This window comes from Lissotriton helveticus, chromosome 5_1, assembly GCF_964261635.1.
Source record: "Lissotriton helveticus chromosome 5_1, aLisHel1.1, whole genome shotgun sequence".
Taxonomy (NCBI): domain Eukaryota; kingdom Metazoa; phylum Chordata; class Amphibia; order Caudata; family Salamandridae; genus Lissotriton; species Lissotriton helveticus.
This window is the reverse complement of record NC_136065.1, coordinates 912805100-912825920: the sequence shown is the minus strand read 5'-3', so window position 1 is coordinate 912825920 and position 20821 is coordinate 912805100. Positions and strand designations below refer to the sequence as shown.

Below are 20821 nucleotides of genomic sequence, written 5' to 3'. Positions count from 1 at the left end.
GTTCCTAGAGGTCAAAAAAGAGTTGAGAACACGAGAACTACCGTACTCCATGCTCTTCCCGGCCAGACTGCGTGTAGTGGCAGATAACAAGACTTGGTTTTTCGACACACCCGAAATGGCCAGAGAATGGCTGGACGGATGGCGTCCGGTCCAACAACCGCGCCGATCAAACAGGACTCAGGAAGATCGACGTGCACGGAGTCGCGAGGGCTCCCGGTCCTCAGAACACGATGAAAGGGAGCAGTCCCCGGTGGGAGATAAATTAGTGGAAGATGCTGATGCGGGACGATGATCACCCGGCGAAAGCTGAACAGTTTTGGTCACAGTTAGCTGCCTGGGAGGCTGCCATTGGACACTGGGCGGAGGGCCTCCGGAGAGAGTAACGAGAGGCCGCTGACTGTGGGGTGTTCCTCACCTCAACGAGCAAGTTTTTTGTGTGTGGGATGGGTTAAGCACTCTGCTAAGTTGGGGAGGCGGGTGGTTGTTAGTCTGTGTACCAAGAGGGCAGGGAGGGGGGGAGTTTGGGGGGGATAGTTGCTACAGTTCACACCTCGAGACAGGAGGTATTGTTTGTTACCAAGTTGACTCAGTGTAGAAGGACACACTATATGGGCACTGCGAGACTACAGACAGTAATTCAGACGTGGCCGCGCGGGTACTCACCCACGATACATACAGAGGTCCTGCCCCATGACACACATGACACAGTACGCCCCGACTGAGACCCCGCTGGAAGGTCCTCAAACGACACTCGTGACTCCGTTACAATTCATGTCATGGAACGTAAGGGGCCTAGGGGACAAGATCAAACGGGGACTAGTCATGCAGGGCATTAGGAGAGCGAACCCGTCCTTGGTTCTTCTTCAAGAGACACACTTAGTGGGCACTGCAAGTCAGGCATTAAACAGGAGGGGCTACCGAATGATAGTACACTCCGAGTTCACTTCTGGGTCACGTGGGACGGGTATATTGCTGCGGAAGTCGTCCCCTTTTATACTCCTGACCACCAAAACGGACGACCAGGGCCGGTTTGCGGCGGCACATGGGCAATGGGAGGGTAAACCATTGACCGTAATTTCAGTTTACATTCCACCCGCGTTGCATGCCATAGCGTTTCCTGCTTTGGGGAAATTCCTCCTGGAGCTCCCAGAGGGAGACCTCATCATTGGGGGGGACTTCAATGCGGTGACACATACCACGCAGGATAGGTTCCCGGTCAGAACACACACCCCGGGTCCCTCTCGCTTCAGCGATTTTTTTGGAGGCACAAGGGTTGATAGACATATGGCGAAAACTACACCCCACGGAGCGGCAATACACATATTACTCATCGACACATAACAGTATGTACCGCATTGACTACTTCCTCACCTTGGGCAGCAGCCTCCTCACCATAGACGAAGTGCACATCAAACCCAGGGGAATTTCAGACCACTCACCACTGACACTCACTCTATCATGTTCAGAAAGGACCCGTAAGCGGGTGTACCAGATGCGCCCAGGGTATCTTGCGATACCGGCTGTGAGAAAGGAGCTAAAGAAGGCGACTTTGTACTATTTTGCGGAGAACGGGGCCTCGGTGGAGTCACCCACGGTTTTATGGGAAGCGTACAAAACAGTTCTGAGGGGACACGCTATTTCCACGATAGCGGGTTACAAGCGTGATAAAGGGAGGGAACTCCTTCAGCCAGAACTCAACCTTGCCGAGGCGAACACCACACACGCGGCCGATCCCACAACGGATACACTGCACTCACTTCAGCTCTGCCAACAACTACACGACGATCACTTAAAGCAGCGCACGATAGAGAACATAGCAGCGACCGCACATAAAATATACGATGTAGGGGACAAGGCGAGTAAGCTTTTGGCTTGGTTAGAGAAGGAGGGAGGTAACAGGAATATATTACAGATAGAGGATGCGAACGGGCGGGTACACACTAACCCAGCGGCAATAGTCGAGACGTTAGCAGACCACTTTCAGGAGGTATATACCCCGGAAGTCGAGGTAACGAATGAGATAGCAGTGGCGGCACTCGCCGAGGTACCGACACCTACTTTGTCGCAAGATGCAGTAGACTAGCTTGACTCGGCCCTTACGACGGAAGAGGTGCAAGCGGCCATCAATATGATACGCTCCGGGAAGGCACTGGGCCCTAATGGCATACCTATCGAATGGTACAAGGCGATGGCGGACACATTGAGCCCGCCTTTGCTGGCCATGTACGTGGATAACCTTGACCGAGAGATCCTGCCTCTCGAGCAGCGGCAGGCGACCATAGTAGCGATCCCAAAGCCGGGCAAGCCACCTGCTGAATGCGGGTCATACCGCCCCATCTCGCTCCTTAACGCGGAGGCCAAAATTCTGGCGAAACTGCTAGCCACACGGTTGCAACCGCACCTTACTCAGCTGATTCACCCAGACCAATCGGGCTTTATGCCACACAGAAGTACGGCACTGAACCTCCGCAGGGTGCACGGAGCAGTGGCGCGGGCGCCACTGCTTACGGAACCGGCGGCCATACTCTCTCTAGACGCCAGAATGGCGTTTGATATGGTGGAGTGGAGGTATCTTTTTGCGGTACTGGCCCATATGGGGTTTGGTCCCAAATTCATCTCCTGAATTAAACTTCTATATAATAGTCCGGTGGCACGGGTAACGGCAAACGGTCATATCTCCCGTGAGATCCCACTGCATAGGGGGACGAGGCAGGGATGCCCGCTCTCACCGTTGTTATTTGCTATAGTCTTGGAGCCTCTAGCCGTAGTCCTTCGAACTACCCCATTACTCAAAGAAATCAGATGGGGGGACAACTGGGAAGATAGAGTTTCCCTCTATGCCGATGATATGTTGATTTATCTGACTGACCCGGAAGCGGGCATCCCAGAACTCCTCGCGCTGTGTGAGAAACACGGACGAGCGTCTGGATATAAGATCAATTGGGCAAAATCCGTGATCTATGAGCTGAGGGGACCCCCACCGAGCATCCCAAGCACGTGCCAGTTGGTGATGGCAGACACCTCATTCAAATACCTGGGGATACTTGTAACGCGCAACGCCGCTGATTTCTACGAACGGAATTTACTGCCACCCCTAAACAGACTGAGGAGAGATGTCGGACATTGGATGACCCTTCCTCTGACGCTGCTGGGGAGGGTAGCTTTATATAAAATGATGGCACTGCCCCGGTTCCTATACATGCTTGAGAATGCCCCGAGTCTGGTGCCGCCGCGCTATCTGCAAAAGATCGCGGCGGTGGTGAATAGCTTGCTATGGGGACAACGCCCAGCGCGCATAGCGCATCTGAAACTCAACAAGAGCTGGTACGAGGGGGGGATAGCACTGCCCAACATACAATTATATTACTGGGCGTCACAACTTAAAGTTCTCAATCAATGGATTCATGCCCCACAGGACGATCCGGCCTACCTAGCTGATAGAACACAACTGGGCACACATAGCTTACTGGCTCCACTGTACCACAAGGGACTAGCAGGGACACTAATAGGTCCAACTAAACACACAGTAGCACTGTGGCACAGGGCTCAGACAAGGCTTCAATGGGAGGGTGTTATAACGAAAATGACTCCTCTGTGGGACACCAGGGCATTGGGTCACTTGCGGCGTACCAAAGGCTTCACCCAATGGGATAGTATAGGCCTTTCTACAGTAGGGGACCTGTGGTCAAGAGATGGAGTGGTACCGTTCTCACAACTTCAACAGGACTACAGCCTAAGTCCTAACGAAACATACAGATACCTCCAGATTAGGCATGCACTGCTAGCAGCGATACCAGCGGGAACCGAGGTCGCAGAGGCCTCACCACTGGAAGACCGCCTGCTTACTGATTATATGCAAAGTAGCGCCACCTCCCTTACATACCGCAAACTCTTGAATAACTTGCCGGACCCTCTGGATAAATTGAGGGAGACCTGGGTGGGCGAACTGGGAGACATGAGTGAATCAGAATGGAATGCGGCACAAGCGTCACCGAAAGAGGCTGGGATTTCATCAAGGTTCAGATTGGTGCAACTCAAGATCCTACATAGGGTGTACTTCACGAGAACACTGCTACATAAACTTCACAGGGCGGCCCACCCGTATTGTCTGAGAGGCTGTAATGGGGAAGGTTCATTTAAACATACACTCTGGGACTACACGATTGTTGCCTCCTACTGGCGTCAGATATTTCGCACCATCTTCCAAACACTAGACACAACCCTACTGCCCGACCCACGCACGTGCCTGCTGCACATCTGGGGCCCTACAGACCTGACACGACAGGGTCAACAGTGGACCATTATCGGCTTAATGGGCGCCAAACGAGACATAGCACAGAAATGGGGGGCGGCAGAAGCCCCAACTCTGGCCCTGTGGTGCAGGAATATGGACGCGCTGATGGTGACTGAAAGGGCGGTATATAAACTAAGAGCCAACCCACGTAAGTGGAATAGGATTTGGACACCCTGGAATAAATACCGGGGTGACCTGTGTGACCCCCTGTCAGAGGATGAAGCGGAAAGCTCAGACGATGAGGAAGAGGAGGGGTGAGTAAGCATAACTGGGGATAAACTCCGGTATGTCACCGATAAGCCAGCAAACAAGACCAGCATAGCCAGGGGCATAGGGGGACTTTCAGTAGAGGGTGGGGGATGAGGGATACCTACAATGGCCACAAACGGGAACTTGCATACCTGAGAACGACACTAAGTGCTTGCTGTCATGCTACAGAGTCGAAAGTTAAGTTAAGTTTGATTAATGAAAAAACACAAAAGTAAGAGAAATGTGATTATGTGTTATATGCCGATATGTCTTTATTGCCATCTTAACTGATTTGCTGCCGGACCGAAGGTTGTCGGCTAAATAGCTGTGTACTATGTGTATCGGACCAGTATTTACGAAGGAGCAGCCGGCCCCAGGGTTGTAGGCATGAAGCTGTGTAATATTGGCAATCCTTAATAAAACTCTTACGTTTAAAAAAAAATAATTATTCAAGGTCATGAGGGCAAGACTCTGTAGAACAGTGCTGGCAATCCACCCCCCCCCCCCCCTTGAAAGGCTGGCGCCCTGGGCCAGAGCCCACTTTGTCCATGCCATAAAACTTCTCTGGAAACTTTGTCCCCTTTCTGGGAAGAGCTAACTCTCCCAGGAGGGGGTTAATTCACAGAGCTGACATCCTTCAGCTGCAGTGGGAGGCAAGGGTTCTCCTCTGCTAAAACCGAAAGTGTGTGTGTCTTTTTTTTTTGTATGATTTCGGTTTTAGCAGAGGAGACTCCTTACCTCCCACTTCAGCTGAAGCATGTCAGCTCTATGAATTAACCCCCTCCTGGGAGAGTTAACAAGACAAAAGAACGAGCCCAGGGGGAGCGCCCCACAGATTGAAGAACTCTGCCCTAGGGCATGTCCTACCTATCACATACAATGCACCCTGCCCTTGGGGGTACCTTGGGCCTACCTTCGGGGTGACTCGCATGTAGAAAAGGGAAGGATCTGGAAGAGACACGTTAGTGATAGATTCCTTAGCATTGAATATCCCCAGGCGTCAGACTGGATCCGGAAAGTTTTGCTAGCAGTACCCCTGCGCGTCGGTAGGTGGTGTCGTGCGGCTCCGCGTTTGTCGCTGGCATCGTAAGTGCCGAGATGATGTGACGGAGACTACTTAGGCGCCACCCATGCGCCCTTACGTCAGTTCTTTCTTTTTCCGTGCCAGTAAGCGCAGATCCGGTTAGAGCACGTACCACAGTCACTTTTTGACTATCTTTTTTGGGACCTTTGTCTCTTGTTGGTCTTCTCTGGTGCGTAGGGATGCCCGGTTTTAAGTCCTGTGGGGCCTGCCGTTGCAATATGTCGGGGGCAGACCCCCACAACATCTGTCTCTACTGCCTGGAGCGTGACCATGACTCCCGGTCCTGTCCGGACTGTCTGGCCATGGCCCCGATGGCCTTGAGGGAGCAGTGCCGGAAGTTGTTTGAAGTTCGGCACTCGTCCCAGCACCGCTCGCGGTCCAGGGGCCGCTCTAGTGCACGCTCGCAGGGCCACCATTACCACTCCTCGGGCTCCAAGTCTTCACCCTCGGATTTGACTAAGAGATGACGCAAAAGGAAGTAGAAGAAGCGTTGTCGCTCTCCGACGTCCCCCCGTCTGTCCTCGGATGCGGACGAGTGGGGCAGGGGTTCCGCCCTGTGGCTCCTTTGGAGCCTGGGTGTCCCGCGGCCTACCCACCTTAGCCGGGTCCGTTGGTGACTCCCGCACAGGTGCAAGAGTTTCTTGCTACCATGGAACGCCTGTTTAGGCCTCGGGCTCCCTCTGGTGCGCCTTTGGGCCCCGCGGTCCCGTGTCAGGATGCTGCTGGGCCGTCGACACCACCAGTGGCTCCGGCCCCGGCGCTGCAGGATCGTTCGCCGTCTGCTCCGGTCCCAGCGCCAAGAGGTCCTACGCTACCTGCTCTGGCCCCAGCGCCGCCCTCTGCTCCGCCTGTGGCGCCGCAGTGGATGCAGTTGGTTCCGCCTCTGCCCCGGTTCCCTGACGGTTCTGTCTCCGCCTGGGATCCTAATTGGGACATGGCGCCAGTTTGGCCCTGGCTGGTGCCGTTTCCGGCGCCATGTATTATTTCACCCGGTCCCTGCCCCGCCGCCGCGGTCTGCACCGCACACAGCGAAGGCTGAGGACGACTGGTAGGGGTCCTTGGACCCTCTTGCTCGTTCGTGCGACTCCGTGCAGGATTGGGCCGACGACTTGGACTTCTCGGGCTCAATTTCCTCGGACCTGTTAATTCTCGCCTCGGTGCCTATTCTAATCATGGGCCCCACGCTGCAACTCTGGGCAATAGCTTGCTTAGCCTCCTCACTGGCCCCAACAGCGCTAAGGATGCCTGGCTTCACCCTGGGGGCGCCCAGGAGTGGACACTTCACAGGGAAAGCCAGGAGGGGTTCCACAGCGGTATGAGTATCAGCGCCAGGAAACCGCATAGGCGACACCGCAAGGTGACCGTCTGGTGACAGTGCGCTCTATAAGTACCATGACATTTACATTTACATTTCAACGTATCCTCTGACCCCGCGTTTGCCTCTCCCGGTCCACTATGGAGGAAGGTGCCTCGTATACGGTGATGCTCCGTCGGTCAGCTGAGGTCCTTAACCTTGATCTCCCTACGGTGGCCCTGAAAACTAATCTCCTCACTGAAGTGCTCCAGTCAGCGTCTACTTCATCTGAGCGGCTGCTGCCGTTCAATGACGCCCTCACTGATGTCTTGTTGGGCATTTGGTCGCAGCCGTCCACCGGGGCGCCTGTGGATAAGAACGTCGCCAGGCGTCATCGCCCGGCGCCGGGTGATCCTGCCTTTCTGACCACTCATTCTACACCTTAGAGCCTGGTCATTCAAGCTTCGACGTCCCAGAGTGCCTTTCCCATGGCACCGCCAGATAAGGACTCTTAAGAAGCTGGAGCAGTTCGTTAAGCAGTTTCCTCATTGGCCAGCCTGGGGCTGCGTTCGGTGAACACCGCATGTCTATTGTGCCGCTATTCCCCTGCGGTATGGGATACCGTTGCTGAGGTGTTGACCCCAGTGTCCTGAAGAGGTCCAGGCTGTGCTGTCCCAGGCTGTGGCCGAGGGTAAGGACGCGGCTAAATTCGCCGTTCGTTGTGGCTTCGATACCGCGGACTCTCTCTGTAGGCTGATTTTCACAACTGTGACACTTCGTCGCCACGCCTGGTTGAGGTCTACCGGGTTCTCCCCGGATGTCTTGAGCTCTCTCATTGACATGCCCTTTGATGGCACTCGCCTGTCTGGTGATAAGGCTGACAGTGCGCTGGAGCGTTTTAAGGACTCTCGAGCTACTGCGAAGTCCTTGGGCCTTTCCGCCACGCACCGGCCAAGTCTACTTTTCACTCCTTTCGTGGCCAGGGAAGGGGGCCCCCTGCCCGCTCGTTCTGTCAAAAGCCTGCACAGAACCAAACTCAGCGTGGCTGTGGAGGCCGCCGTGGTGGCTCCGGGTGCTGGTGTGAGGGCCAGTCCACCTCCGCCCGCGACATCCGCCTCGAAGCCTTCCTAGTCTGAGCTTCGGGACACACCCCACACCAGTGTGTGGCAGGATTCATCATCAACTTCACCATTGGCGTTCTGTCACTTCAGACAGGTGGATGCTGCAACTCGTCTGGAGAGGTTACTCCCTCCCCTTCGAGTCTACCACACCGGCCATGCCGCCTTAGTTCCACCGCATGTCGGGGGATCACTTCGCGCTTCTCCAGCAGGAAGTCATGGCCCTCTTGGCCAAGGGGGCCATCAAGCACATTCCTGGGCCAGAAGTAGGGCGTGGTTGTTATTACCACTACTTTCTGGTCCCAAAGAAGGACAAGGGGGGCTTGCGCCCCATCTTGGACCTCAGGCCTGTTAATGATCCCCAAAATCAACAAGGCCCGCATGGGGGGTAGATCTTTCCGGCTCCTAGCAGCAAGGAGCTTGAATAAACTCCCGCTGGAGCTTCGTCTGGAACCCTCGGAGGCCAGGTTCAGAGGAAAGCTTAAAACGCATCTGTTTTTACAATAATCAGGCGCTTGAGCACAGAGGGGGGCTTGTCGTTGATACTCACCATAGCGAGGGGATACGCCGGTGTCTATTATTATAGAAGGAGAAGTTCAAGATGTTGACTCTGGCTCATGTCTTGGCTGCCCTCGACCCTGGAGACTGGATGGGAGCGTTAGACTTGCAGGACGCCTATTTTCACATCCCCGTCCTGCCGGCCCACCGGTGTTACTTGCGGTTCACTGTAGGCCAGGAGCATTTTCAACTTGCCGCGCTCCCCTTCGGTCTTACCAGCGCCCCTCGGGTGTTCACGAAAGGGATTGCGGTGGTCGCAGCTCATCTTAGCAGGTCAGGGGTGTCCGTCTTCCCCTACCTTGACGACTGGTTGTTGAAGGCGGGCTTGCCCCAGGCAGTTGTCACCCACCTCCAGACTACGGCCAACCTCCTGCTTTTGCTGGGGTTCTCCATCAACGTGCAGAAGTCGCACCCGAGTCCCTCTCAGAAGCTCCCCTTTATCGGAGCGGTTCTGGATTCGATGCAGTTTCGGGTTTATCCTCCCGAGCAGCGAGTCCGGAATATTCAGGCTATGATTCCGATCTTTCGGCCTTTATCCCGGGTTTCAGTCAGGATGACCCTCCGGCTCCTGGGCCTGATGGCCTCCTGCATCCTGCAACATGCCAGATGGCACATGTGGGCTCTGCAGTGGGACCTGAAGATCCAGTGGGCGCAGCATCAGGGCAACCTGCCCGATCACGTCCAGATCTCGGAGGGCACTGCACGACAATTGCAGTGGTGGCTCACGAATCGCGATTGGGTCAATGGCAGATCCCTCTCCCTTCCCCAACTGGAGCACACAGTGGTGACGGATGCGTCCCTCCTGGGATGGGGTGGCCACTTTGGAGAGGCGGAGATCAGAGGCCTCTGGTCTCTGGCAGAGTCCCGACTCCATATCAACCTTTTGGAGCTTCGGGCGTTCCGACTTGCATTGAAGGCATTCCTTCCCTCTGTCTGGGGAAGTGTGGTGCAGGTGTTCACGGACAATACCACCACCGTGTGGTACTGCAACAAACTGGGCTGGGTGGGGTCCTGGAACCTGTCAGGAGGCTCTGCGCCTCTGGACATGGCTGGAACATCAAGGCATTTCCTTGGTGGTTCAACTCCTGGCAGGTTCTCTGAACGCCAGGGCGGACAAACTCAGCCGCCGGTGCTTGATGGATCACGAATGGCGTCTGAACTCTGACGTGGCGCAAGGTCTCTTTCTGTAGTAGGGAGAGCCTTGGTTAGATCTATTCGCCACCGAAGAGAACGCGCAATGTAATCTGTTCTGCGCATTGGAATTTTCAAGGCGGCCCTCGCTCGGCGACGCTTTTCGTCGCGAGTGGTGTTGCGGTCTATTATAAACCTTTCCGCCTATACCACTTCTACCCAGAGTGCTGAAGAAGATTCGGGGTGACCGAGCCCAAGTCATGCTTGTTCCTCCGGATTGGGCACGAAGATACTGGTATCCCGAGCTACTCCTCATGCGATCGATCCCCCGATCCGACTGCCTCTTCGGGAGGATCTTCTGTCGCAGCAGCAGGGGACGGTCCTCTACCCAAACCTGTCCAGCCTCCACCTCCATGCGTGGAGATTGAGCGGGGACAGTTGACAGCTTTCGATCTTCCTCCCGAAGTCTGTGATGTCATTCTGGCAGCCAGGCGTCCCTCCACAAAAATGGTATACGCCTGCAGGTGGAACAAGTTTGTGGCTTGGTGCACAGCTAAGTCTGTGGATCCCCTTTCTGCCCCTCTTTCCGAAGTCCTTCTGTTCCTTCTTTATTTGGCCCAGCAGGGCTCTCCTCTGGACACTATCAAAGGTTCTTTTGGCCATCTCCACCGGGAAACACCCATAACACAGACAGCGTTACTTCATGGTGCCATCACATCGCGACCTTTGCATCGCGGTGGCGGTTAGATCGCATGCTTTCTCAACGCATGCGGTTAATGCGCGTTTACAGTTACATCGCGAAGCATTTGAACGCCAATGCGATGTAAAGGCAAATGAAATGCAAAGCGAGTGACATGCGAAAAGGGAACGAACGTGGGCTGCTTCAACCGGTGATTAAATAGGGTGAGTGACATGGTGCTTGTGCTTTAATAGGGTGAGTGACATGGTGCGTAGGTGCTTAAATAGGGTGAGTGACATGGTGACATGGTGCGTAGGTGCTTAAATAGGGCACTGAACATGCGACCTGCTAGTCGCGGGACCCCATGCGGGCCGTGTTCCTTGCACCGGTGCTTAAATAGGGCACTGAACATGGCGAGTAACATGCGAAAATACATGCGACAACAGGGAACGAACGTGGGCTGCTTCAACCGGTGTTTAAATAGGGCACTGACCATGGCGAGTGACATGTGTGGGTCAGTGGATGGATGGGTGCTGGGCGCATACACATACATCATATTAATGGCATAATATATGCCATAATAATGTCATAATATATGGACTAAATGGATGGGTGCATGATGTGTGGGTGAGTGGATGGATGGATGGATGCATGGATGGATGGGTGGGTGGGTGGGTGCATGATGTGTGATCCTGTTGACAATGAGCCACGCAACTTATTAGCTCTGAAAATGATGCGTGTGCACCACATATTTCGAGACGAAGATGTGCGTGTCATTGTTATTATTAAGTGATTACATTTGATTGTAGCTTGTATTCGCTAATGACGCGTGCCTTTTATATTTATTCTTCTGTGAGAAGTTTGTGTTTCGTGGTGACGGTAATAGTGATTACTTCCTGTTGGTGAGGAGTGTAGTTTATCTCTGGTGATTTCCGCTCAGTGTAGATTGTTTCATTGTGATACATGTTTGTCGTATATATTTTGTGACACGTGCGCGTTAGTGTGTTAATGTGTGCATATAGTTTGCATTCTTGGATGGCAGTCCATGCGTCCATGTATATTACGCTGAATGGTGCAGTATGATTTCTTCTGGGTGTGTGTGTGTTGAGAATCCGGTGTCTGTATTTCATATTATTTCTGGGGGATTTGCGGATAAGGGTATATCTTATGACTCTTAAACACAGGGCTGTGTTTCACAAACAGCTCAATGCGGATGAAGGAGTTAAACTTTCTAATATTTGACCATTAACGACCCCCCACGCCCCAGAGCTACAGCAGGCAGCTGCTGCGAGATGCTTTTCGCTAGAAAGTGCCAGCTTTTATATTAAATATTTTGGACAGCTGTTGGGAGAAGGATGCATCATTTACACCTCCTGGTAGAGAAAGAGTCACTCTGTACAACATCTTCTGAGCTGCTTTAGTGGCTGCCTGTCCCGCCACCCCAACCTCATGTCCTCCCCCACGCACACCGGGCTGTGCGGCGTGACTGCCTTTTAGTGATATTTTTAGTAGCGTTTGGAGGGCAGTTCCTTCTAAGAGTGAAGGGAGGGCTTGCTGGGGGAAGGGAGTATACAAGGAATATATAGAAAAATTGTTATTGGTTTTTAAAGGGTTTTAACCAGATGCAGGCCCAGTGCACTGCAGTTTGACCTTCTCGGCAGCTCCAGTACCCTCTAGTCTAGTGTGACCCTCTCACGCAGTCCGGTACCCTGTATTTTGACCCTCTCAGGCCGCTTGCAGCAGCCAGCAGAGTGGGGACGGGACAAATGTCTGCTCACGGATTAGGAAACACAAGGGCACGCGGTGTACTTCTGTCCCCTCAGGTGTGACCACAGGCGTGAGAGGAGAGATAAATGGATAACGGTAGTACAAAAAAGGAAGAGCAGTAACAGGGCAGGGGGAAGGAGACAACGACAAACAGCCCCAACAGAGAGAGAGCGAGACAAAGTTTGCCACGGGCAACGAGAGGACGGCAGAGTGAAATGGCCTGAGTGTGAGATTAAGAACGAGACAGAGCAACAGGAGAGAAAGCGCGGGAGAGAAGGGTCAGGCTCAAAGCGAGAAAGAGAAAGCGAGAGAAACAGAGGGGAAGGGTGGGGGAACAAGAACCGGAGAGAGCGAGAGAGATGGACAGTCAGCAGGGCAGAGAAAGAAAACAGAAGGCGAATAAGAAAGCAGGAGAGACTGAGAGTTCGAAGGAGAGACAGCAAACAGAATATGCTTAGCAAGCATTGGGGGGGGGGGGGAGGGTGATGCGGAGAAAGGGAGAGATGAAAGTTGGGACCTGCAGGGTAAGAGAGGGGAGTGTCAGCGAGAGAGAAGGGAAGAGAATCGTCAGGGAGACGGACACAGAACGCAGCTGCCCAATGCCAGACTTGCAGACGAAACCCATCTTTAAGTATGACGAGTTGATCCATACTCTAGAGAGGTGCTTGCCTTTAGCAATACATACACCCCACGTCGTGCCAATACCAAACGCTGTTGTAAGACACATACAAACCGCGTTGTAATGGCCTGCGACTTTATGTTCTGCGGAGTAATGTTCTGGCCAATAGAAAGCAATGCAATCGCGTTGCAACAGATATCGATGTTATCGCACGCGAAGTAATGTTCGGTGCGATGTAATAGACGCGGGGTAAAAGCATGCGATCTCAATGTGCGCGATGTATCGTCATACATCCATCTCCGCCTTTCTACGGCTTCCAGATCAGCCCTCTCTTTTTAAGTTCCCGGTTGTTAACCGTTTTTTGAAAGGCATTACGCACACGTTTCCTCCTATGCCGTTCATCATGCCTCAATGGGACTTAAACCTTGTCTTGACATATCTGATGTGCGCTCCCTTCGAGCCCCTTCATAACTGTCCTTTGCGTCTTCTTACTCTCAAGACGGCTTTCCTGGTAGCTATCCCCTCTGCCAGAAGAGTGAGTGAGCTCCAGGCCCTTTCTTCCAAACCTCCTTTCCTTTATTGTTCATCCGGACAAGATGGTTTTAAGGAACCATCTTTCTTTCTTGCCAAAGGTCGTCACTCCCTTCCACATCGGGCAGACCATCACTTTGCCCACCTTCTTTCTGCCTGCGCATCCTTCCAAAGAGGAAGAGAGGCTCCACCGTCTGGACCCAAAATGTGTGCTCTCCTTCTGCCTGAGCTGCACACAACAGTTCCGGGTGGATGACCAGCTCTTTGTTGGCTATGTGGGTGCCAAAAAAGGTTGGGCCATCTCTCGGTGGGTTGTCCTCTGCATCCAGGCCTGTTACTCGTTGGCTAGGAAGGAGCCTCCTGTGGGACTGCGTGCCCATTCCACCATGGCAACTTCAGCAACTACTGCCTTGGGACGCAGCGTTCCCTTGCAGGACATTTGTCAGGCAGCTACGTGGGCCTTGCTGCACACTTTTACCAAGCATTACTGCCTTGACAGTCCAGTCCGGAGAGACGGCTTTATTGGCCGTTCTGTTCTGCGTGACTTTCTGGTGTAATCTTATTCGCAGACCCACCACCGGGATTGGTATTGCTGGGGTATCTATTCTAAGGTAAGGAATCTATCACTAACGTGTCTTTCAGATGCACAAGTTACAACTTGTGTAACAATATATCTGTAAGATACATTAGTTAGTGATAGATTCCTTACCGCCCCACCCATCCTCCCCGTTCTGCGAACTGATTACTAGGGTTAAGGACATCCCTTTCAGGGCCCTAGTTTCATGGCACCAGTGGTCAGTTTCTTGCATGGCTCTGCGTTCCTGGCACGGAAAGTTCTGTACAGAACTGACGTCCGCGCGCATGGGTGGCACCTAAGTAGTCTCCGCAACGTCATCTCAGCGCATACGACGCCAATGAATGACGCGTAGCCGCACGCCACCACCTACTGATGTGCAGGGGTACTGCTAGCAAAACTTTCCGGATCCAGTCTGACACCTGGAGATATTCTAAGGTAAGGAATCTATCACTAACTAATGTCTCTTACAGATATATCGTTACACAAGTAGTAACTTGTGCTTTAGGGACTTGCAAGTGTGTGCACTTGCCAAGTCGACTTGCAGCCCCAGGCTGCACACAGGCTCTGCAATGGCAGGCCAGAGTTACACTTTACAGGCTGTTTGTGTGGGTGGCACAATCCAGTACTGCAGCCCACCAACATAATTTGATTTATGGGCCCTGGCACTCACAGTGCACTCTACTAGGGACTGACATATAAATCAAATAAGCCAATCATGGAAATACCAATCCATAGCACATTTTACAACAGGAGCACTTGCACTTTACCACTGATCATCAGTGAGGAAAGTGCACAGAATCATTACACCAGCAAAAACAGAGTCAAATCCGGGAGGTCGGAAAGCAAAAACTCAAGGGAAACACGCCAAAATTTGCCAAGTCTAACAGTGATTTTGATTGTTTTATAACTAACTAAAGACTGCACCAATTATTTTGCGGGAGGGTAATTGGATACTTTAAAAGCACCTGCTACTTATTGATCTGATTCTTGTTCCACTAGAAAGGTTCAACGCTTTTCTGTATATCCCCGACACAGGTACATTCATATGTAGAGTTTGCCATTGAATCCAGTATTGCATTTCAACATCATTATGTTAAGTTCTTGTCAATTTTGTTTCAGGTCAATGCACTGGACAGTCTTGGACAGACACCGTTACACAGAGCTGCACTTTCTGGCCATCTTCAGATCTGCCGATTGCTATTCAATGCTGGTGCTGATCCATCTATAGTATCACTGCAAGGCTTGACTCCTCTGCAAATGGGGGATGCAAGAGTACATCAAATACTGCAAGGTATTTTACGCTCTAAGGTTCATGGTTTACAATAGAAATAGTCCCTTTAGATATTTACTGACTCATAGAAGTGTTTTATAAGGACAAAAATAGTACATTGAAATCCGGTTTTAGATCATACTTTTATTTTAGATGTGCCAAACGAAAACTTTGTATGTCCTATTGTCTCCATCTTTCCTTCCCATTACTTTTTCTTATGCTCTTGATGCAGAAAATAATTTCTGGTCCTACCCTTGTAAAATCTGCCTTAATTGATGTCCTTGCTTTCCTTAGAGAGGATGTGTTGTGCAACTTGAGATTTCTTTGTGCTGTGAGACTGAGCATGGTCAGAGGTGTAAGGAGAAGACCTGTGTATAGGCCTTCACATTATTGTGGTTCCTTTTCAGTTTGCCTTCATCCTTTGGGGACATGACAGTCTCCATGCATTTCCTTTGTTTCTTGGTCTAAACCTATGGCCGTCTGTTGTGCTGGAGGAATATCCACATCCCTTGCTCTACTAACCAGTTTCCCTCACTGGGTCTAAACCCACCCACTCTTCCCTTTTATGGGAATTTACCTCGCAACCAGGAAACCTTAGCTGACACTTGCTGGGCCCGGTATACAAAAATACTTGACTTGTTTGGTCCAGGGTGTCTTCTACCATGTGGAGAGGTGTGGCTCACTGGTTAGAGGCGGCAGACCTGTAAGCAGAGAACGGCCCGGGACCAGGGTTCAATTCCCGACGCGGCAGGGTCTTGGACCAGGGTCAACGGACTCGATAATTCTCGCCTCAGTGCCTAATCTAACCAGGGAACCCACTCGGTAACTCTGGGAATTAAGCTTGCCTCATCTCTACAACGGCCCCCCACAGACGCCGGGGATGCCTGGTTTCACCCTGGAGATACCCAGAAAGGGACCATCTCACAGGGAAAACCAGGACGGGTTCCCCAGCGGTCTACAGCGCCAGGACACTCGGGTAGAGTAACAGTGCGCTTTACAAGTATCCCACATTTACATTTACATTTTACATTTAATTTATACAGAACTGAAAGGTGTTTCTTCTGATTTGCGGAAGAATCAACATTTTTAAGAAAGTTTGCAATTTGCTGGACTCTGGCTTCCCTGTGCGGTGCCTCTCAAGCTCTTAGCTTGCACTATATCTGGACTTTAAAGAAACTGTGTGCCAGCCCAGAGATGTGTTCACTATAAGCTTTGATGACTTTCCCCTCCTCCAAGAACTCCAAACAAGCTTGAGGAACTGAAGCCATCCGACACTTTGAACTGCCCAGCTTGAAGAGAGAAGCTTTTTGCTAACCAGGAGGATCCAACAGCACCACAAGGCCATATTATGATATAAAAATACTAATATTATAACTTAAGGCCATGCTCACTGAATGTCCCTGAAAGAAGAACCAAGTAGGCCTTGCAGACCAGCTTTCAGACGTAGACTTAGAATCTGAAGGAAACCACAAAGGGCAAGGAGCCAGAGAAAGGCTTCCAAGATTTTGGGAGTGGCGTATTCCCTACCTTCCATAAACCAACTTGACTTGGGAGGGGGAGGAGCGTTCCTGATGTCTTGTTATAGAGCCCCAGAGAAAAAGTACGATTTCCCCCTACAGACCCCTAGGCTGGGTACAAGGGGCATTTTGCCCTAGTTGGTTAAGAAAGTGCTGTTACAGAGATGTGCTGTTGATGCTCTTGTACTTTATTCGTAAATTCCACTACCCTGTTGACATCTGGTGCCTGAAAATCCCTGTGTGCTGCCTCCCTCAAAACCACAAACTTTTGACAATAGACATTTCCTTACATTTGTGTTCTAAGCAACTAATATGAATTTGTAATTGGTCTGGTTCTAGAGTGCCAAATCAGAACCCAAATGGTACAATTTTTAGGGCTCGCCTGCGTTGCAGCGCGCTGCCGGTGGCGAGCCTTATTGTCGCTGTGAAGGCCTCCCAAGTGGTACAGACCGGTGGACGAGCAGACACCGGTCTGTGAACGCGCGAGCCGCAGGGAAAGCCAACGTGCACGCTCACGGCGTCACGCTCCTGCCCTCCCGCGTCTCTCCCAAGGCACGCTCCAGGCCGACTTGTTAAGGGTGCAGCCGTCTACCCGCGGAGCGTAGTGTTGTGGCAGTGGTCTCCTGGTTCACGGTATACATTGACACCTGTCTCTCACGGATCCGTGAGTTCTCATTTAAACGTGCCTGTTTTTTGTCCCCGGGGTGGTGCCGGGTGAGGGGGGCGTTCTAGAAAGTTCGTAGTTTATTTTGTTGCGGGCCCTGGGTTGCCACTAACAGTGCGCTGCACTCTGTAAATCCGAACGCGGGCCCCGTGTCTTCTCTTGGAATGTGTTTTAGTTTTGTGCTGCATTGCCGCCATGGAAGGCTCTCGGGGGGGGGGGGGGGGAGGGGGGGAGGGGGGCTTTACGCCTCTGCAGTTACCGTTTTTACTGTACATTAAACGACACAAGTTCACCCCAGAATGGCCACACTTTGAAACTCATGCAATTAACCTCTTGTCCACTGTGTACCTGCTAAATAGGCTTTCACGGACGCCCTTGAAAATGGAATAAAACTCTAGTCCAATGTGTGCCTGTTAACTATACTTTTACTTGAGTAATTTGAAGTAAATCGGACTACAGTTCCACTAAGAAAGGTACAGCCATGTAAACCCTCCCCAGTTGTACTATTGACATCCTCGACACTACTGGTCTGAAACGCACCATCTTGGCATCACTAGATGAGCATGATTCCCATTGGCCTGCCTAATCAAACCACAGGTGGCCTGCCTAATCAAACCACAGGACGGCAGTCCTGACTCTGGCATAAACGGTGCCAAGCGTTGCTGGTTGATGCGCCCGTATTTGGTGGGTTCTGCCCCAACTTATTTAGTTTTAGTATGAAGTGGGCATGACTCACGTGTCAAACTTGCAAGACATGTTATAAACTTATCTTCAGGTTCCAAGTCTCCAAAAGCACAGTTCGGCGCCTTGTCTGCAGGCTCAAACTAGCCAGCGCCTGTTTTATTTCTGCAGTAGCAACAGCTGGCGAGTGCTCTGCACCAAGTTAGGAGACCACTTGGCATGCAGGCCAATTCTGGATATCGGCTGTAAAACTTCAGAAAAAAAAATCGTAAAAGGTGAATTTTATGTACATATCTGAATAGGTCAAGCAATGTTGTAAAAATAAATATACAAACGCACCAGTCAGCGTTGCTCTATTGTCTTTGGTATGTTTAATACAAAAATACTATTCAGCAAATATTCATATATAACTGGACCTATTTCAAGAATGAAAAATAAACAGACGTTTACTCCGTATCCAAGGTTTGACAGCCAACTAAGTGCAGCAGTCACATTAATTTGCCTCCTTATATTGAATGATCGCACTAGAATAGAAGCAAGGCTCTGTGAATGAATATTGAAGTACAGCTCATAGGCAATTTTTCTATTCTGGCTACTAAAAGGGAGAGAAATGTAGAGCATGTGGTGAGAGAGCTTTGCTCCAATTGTTCTGACAAAAGTAGTGAATGTTTCAGCCAACCTCCTCTTGGAGCAAATTGCATTACTTCCATTATACTAAAAAAAACAAAATCTTGGGTAGCAGGTTCAAGGTCTAGTACTGAAAGAAACACACGATTACAGCACTGTAATACATAAACATGTCATAAACTACTTGTTTTAAATGTTTTTGAGGTACTCACTGTTCAAAAACACAACTTCAGTGGGTTGAGTGAGGGAACAGAACTGTACATTCTCTAATGGAAGGGCTGCTGCTTCTCCCGTATGTCCTAGCCTGTTAAATATCATTTATCTTTCAGTGAATTAGACTGAAGAATCAACAAGCTTTGTTGTCTCAACGGTGGACCTAAATCGTTCATACAGAGAGGTGCTAGGAAATGTATAAAGTGGCATACCTGCGCATTTAGAGCAGTGGGTTGCCTGCATACTCTGCTGATGCCATATTGTCGGCAAACGGAGTATTGCTCCCTGGGGCATGTGTATACATATCTACTGTTTGAGCCACAAGGCAAAAAGACTTAAACGCACAATAGTCCTAACTAGGGGTGCTACAGCACTTGTGTGTATCAGGACTTGAGGACTCTGATTCTATCTGTATTTTTGGGTGTCAGTACCACTTTCTGAAAACGTTTCCATCCTTTAAACATTGTGACTCATAGAGTGGCTCATATGATTTCGTTACTTTCTCATACAGATTGTTCATCAGTTCTTGTCCGCCCAGTTTCAATAACTATATGTTGAAGCTGCCACAGGTTTGTAGCTGTACAGTCCCTAGCTTGCTGTCAGTACTTTAGTTCTTCTACTTCTAACAGTTGTTAGTGTTATCGTGATAGTGAGGTGCAGTAGCACTTAAGAATAGTGTAGCTTTTTGTTTGGTGAACGTGCTTGCATAAACAATATGAAATCCATGGACAAAAAAGTAACATGTTAAGTACCGTTAAGTTTGTTTTTACAGATTCTAGTTTAGTGCAAGAGATTACTTGTGATATATTACCTTGGACAACAGCAGTGCATTTGTCACCAGAGCAGAGACTTCAAATGGGATTGGCAATAACCGTTTTCACAACTGCAGCAACCTTTACTGACACCATATCCCAATGTATCTTTGACTGCTCACAGTGCATCACCATGTTTAGGAAACATGTTGGTTTAAAATTGATTCAATTTCTTGACCGTCCGCAGCAATAACTTTGACTCCGTTCTAGAAGCAGGTGTTCCATTACAATTACTTTCCTTGTCCAAAACCTTTATTAGGGTTACCACATGGGTACCTGACCTCCTCTGATGAGCTCATATCCATCACCTGTTCCACCTGTAAATCTGGCTTACTTTCATCTTTTCTTCTTGGAAGCACCTCTTTCTTGATACTTTATCCTCCCCCCACGCACACAGCTCCACCGACGTACCCATTGTGTAGTTTGTTGCTAGGTTAAAGCTATATGTCTCATACCTAGAGCTAGCCTGATTTGTTATAATCTACATGAACATAACAGTGCTTTGATGCATTATAGGTTGCAATGTAGGCATTCAAAATCCTTGATTCTATGCACCCACTGGTGAAGCAATCTGCCTCGAATTGTTATAAGTCCAATATTTTTTTCTCCCAATGAGAGCCAATCTACCCCCCTTTAAGCCAGGTACTGCCAGTTATTTTATTTTGCACAAAAGGCTAGTTATTTTTTAAAGCTGGTACATTTACTTGCAAGTATGGGTGAGTTGATAGGTGTGCATAAGGAGAAGGAGGCCTTAATGCTGCTCCTGCCAGCTCCTTATAAAACCCCTTACTTGTCAAATTCTAAACAAATACTGCTTCTACACTGTCATGTAACAATAACCCCACAACCACCCAAACCTACCCAACCACGGTAGTAACCTAGCACCATCTTATCTGACCCGCCTATCTCGACTACCATTTTAGCTAATCTTATGCCATCCATACCAAATTCATACCCCACCACAACCTTTCCTACTGCTACCTTACCCACTTCCAGTCATCCTTACAGGCTTCTAACCTGACCTCATCCGTCGCTCCCACTAGCTTATCTAACCTTCCTGCACTTGTCCAAAACATATCCAACCTCACAGTTCCTTCCAACACCTTAACCAACCGCTCCCATGTCGCCCACCATCA

The 20821-nt window shown here is 50.5% G+C and overlaps 1 protein-coding gene across 1 annotated transcript in view; it reads left to right on the top strand.

Annotated features, from left to right (window-relative positions):
- The window catches only part of LOC144752568 (poly [ADP-ribose] polymerase tankyrase-2-like), a 281081-nt gene that overhangs the window by 162718 nt on the left and 97542 nt on the right, over positions 1 to 20821 (top strand). Inside the window, exon 12 of the mRNA XM_078640457.1 lies at positions 15021 to 15192. Within this exon, the coding sequence (XP_078496583.1) occupies positions 15021 to 15192 (172 nt within the window). The remainder of the gene's footprint in view (positions 1 to 15020; positions 15193 to 20821) is intronic.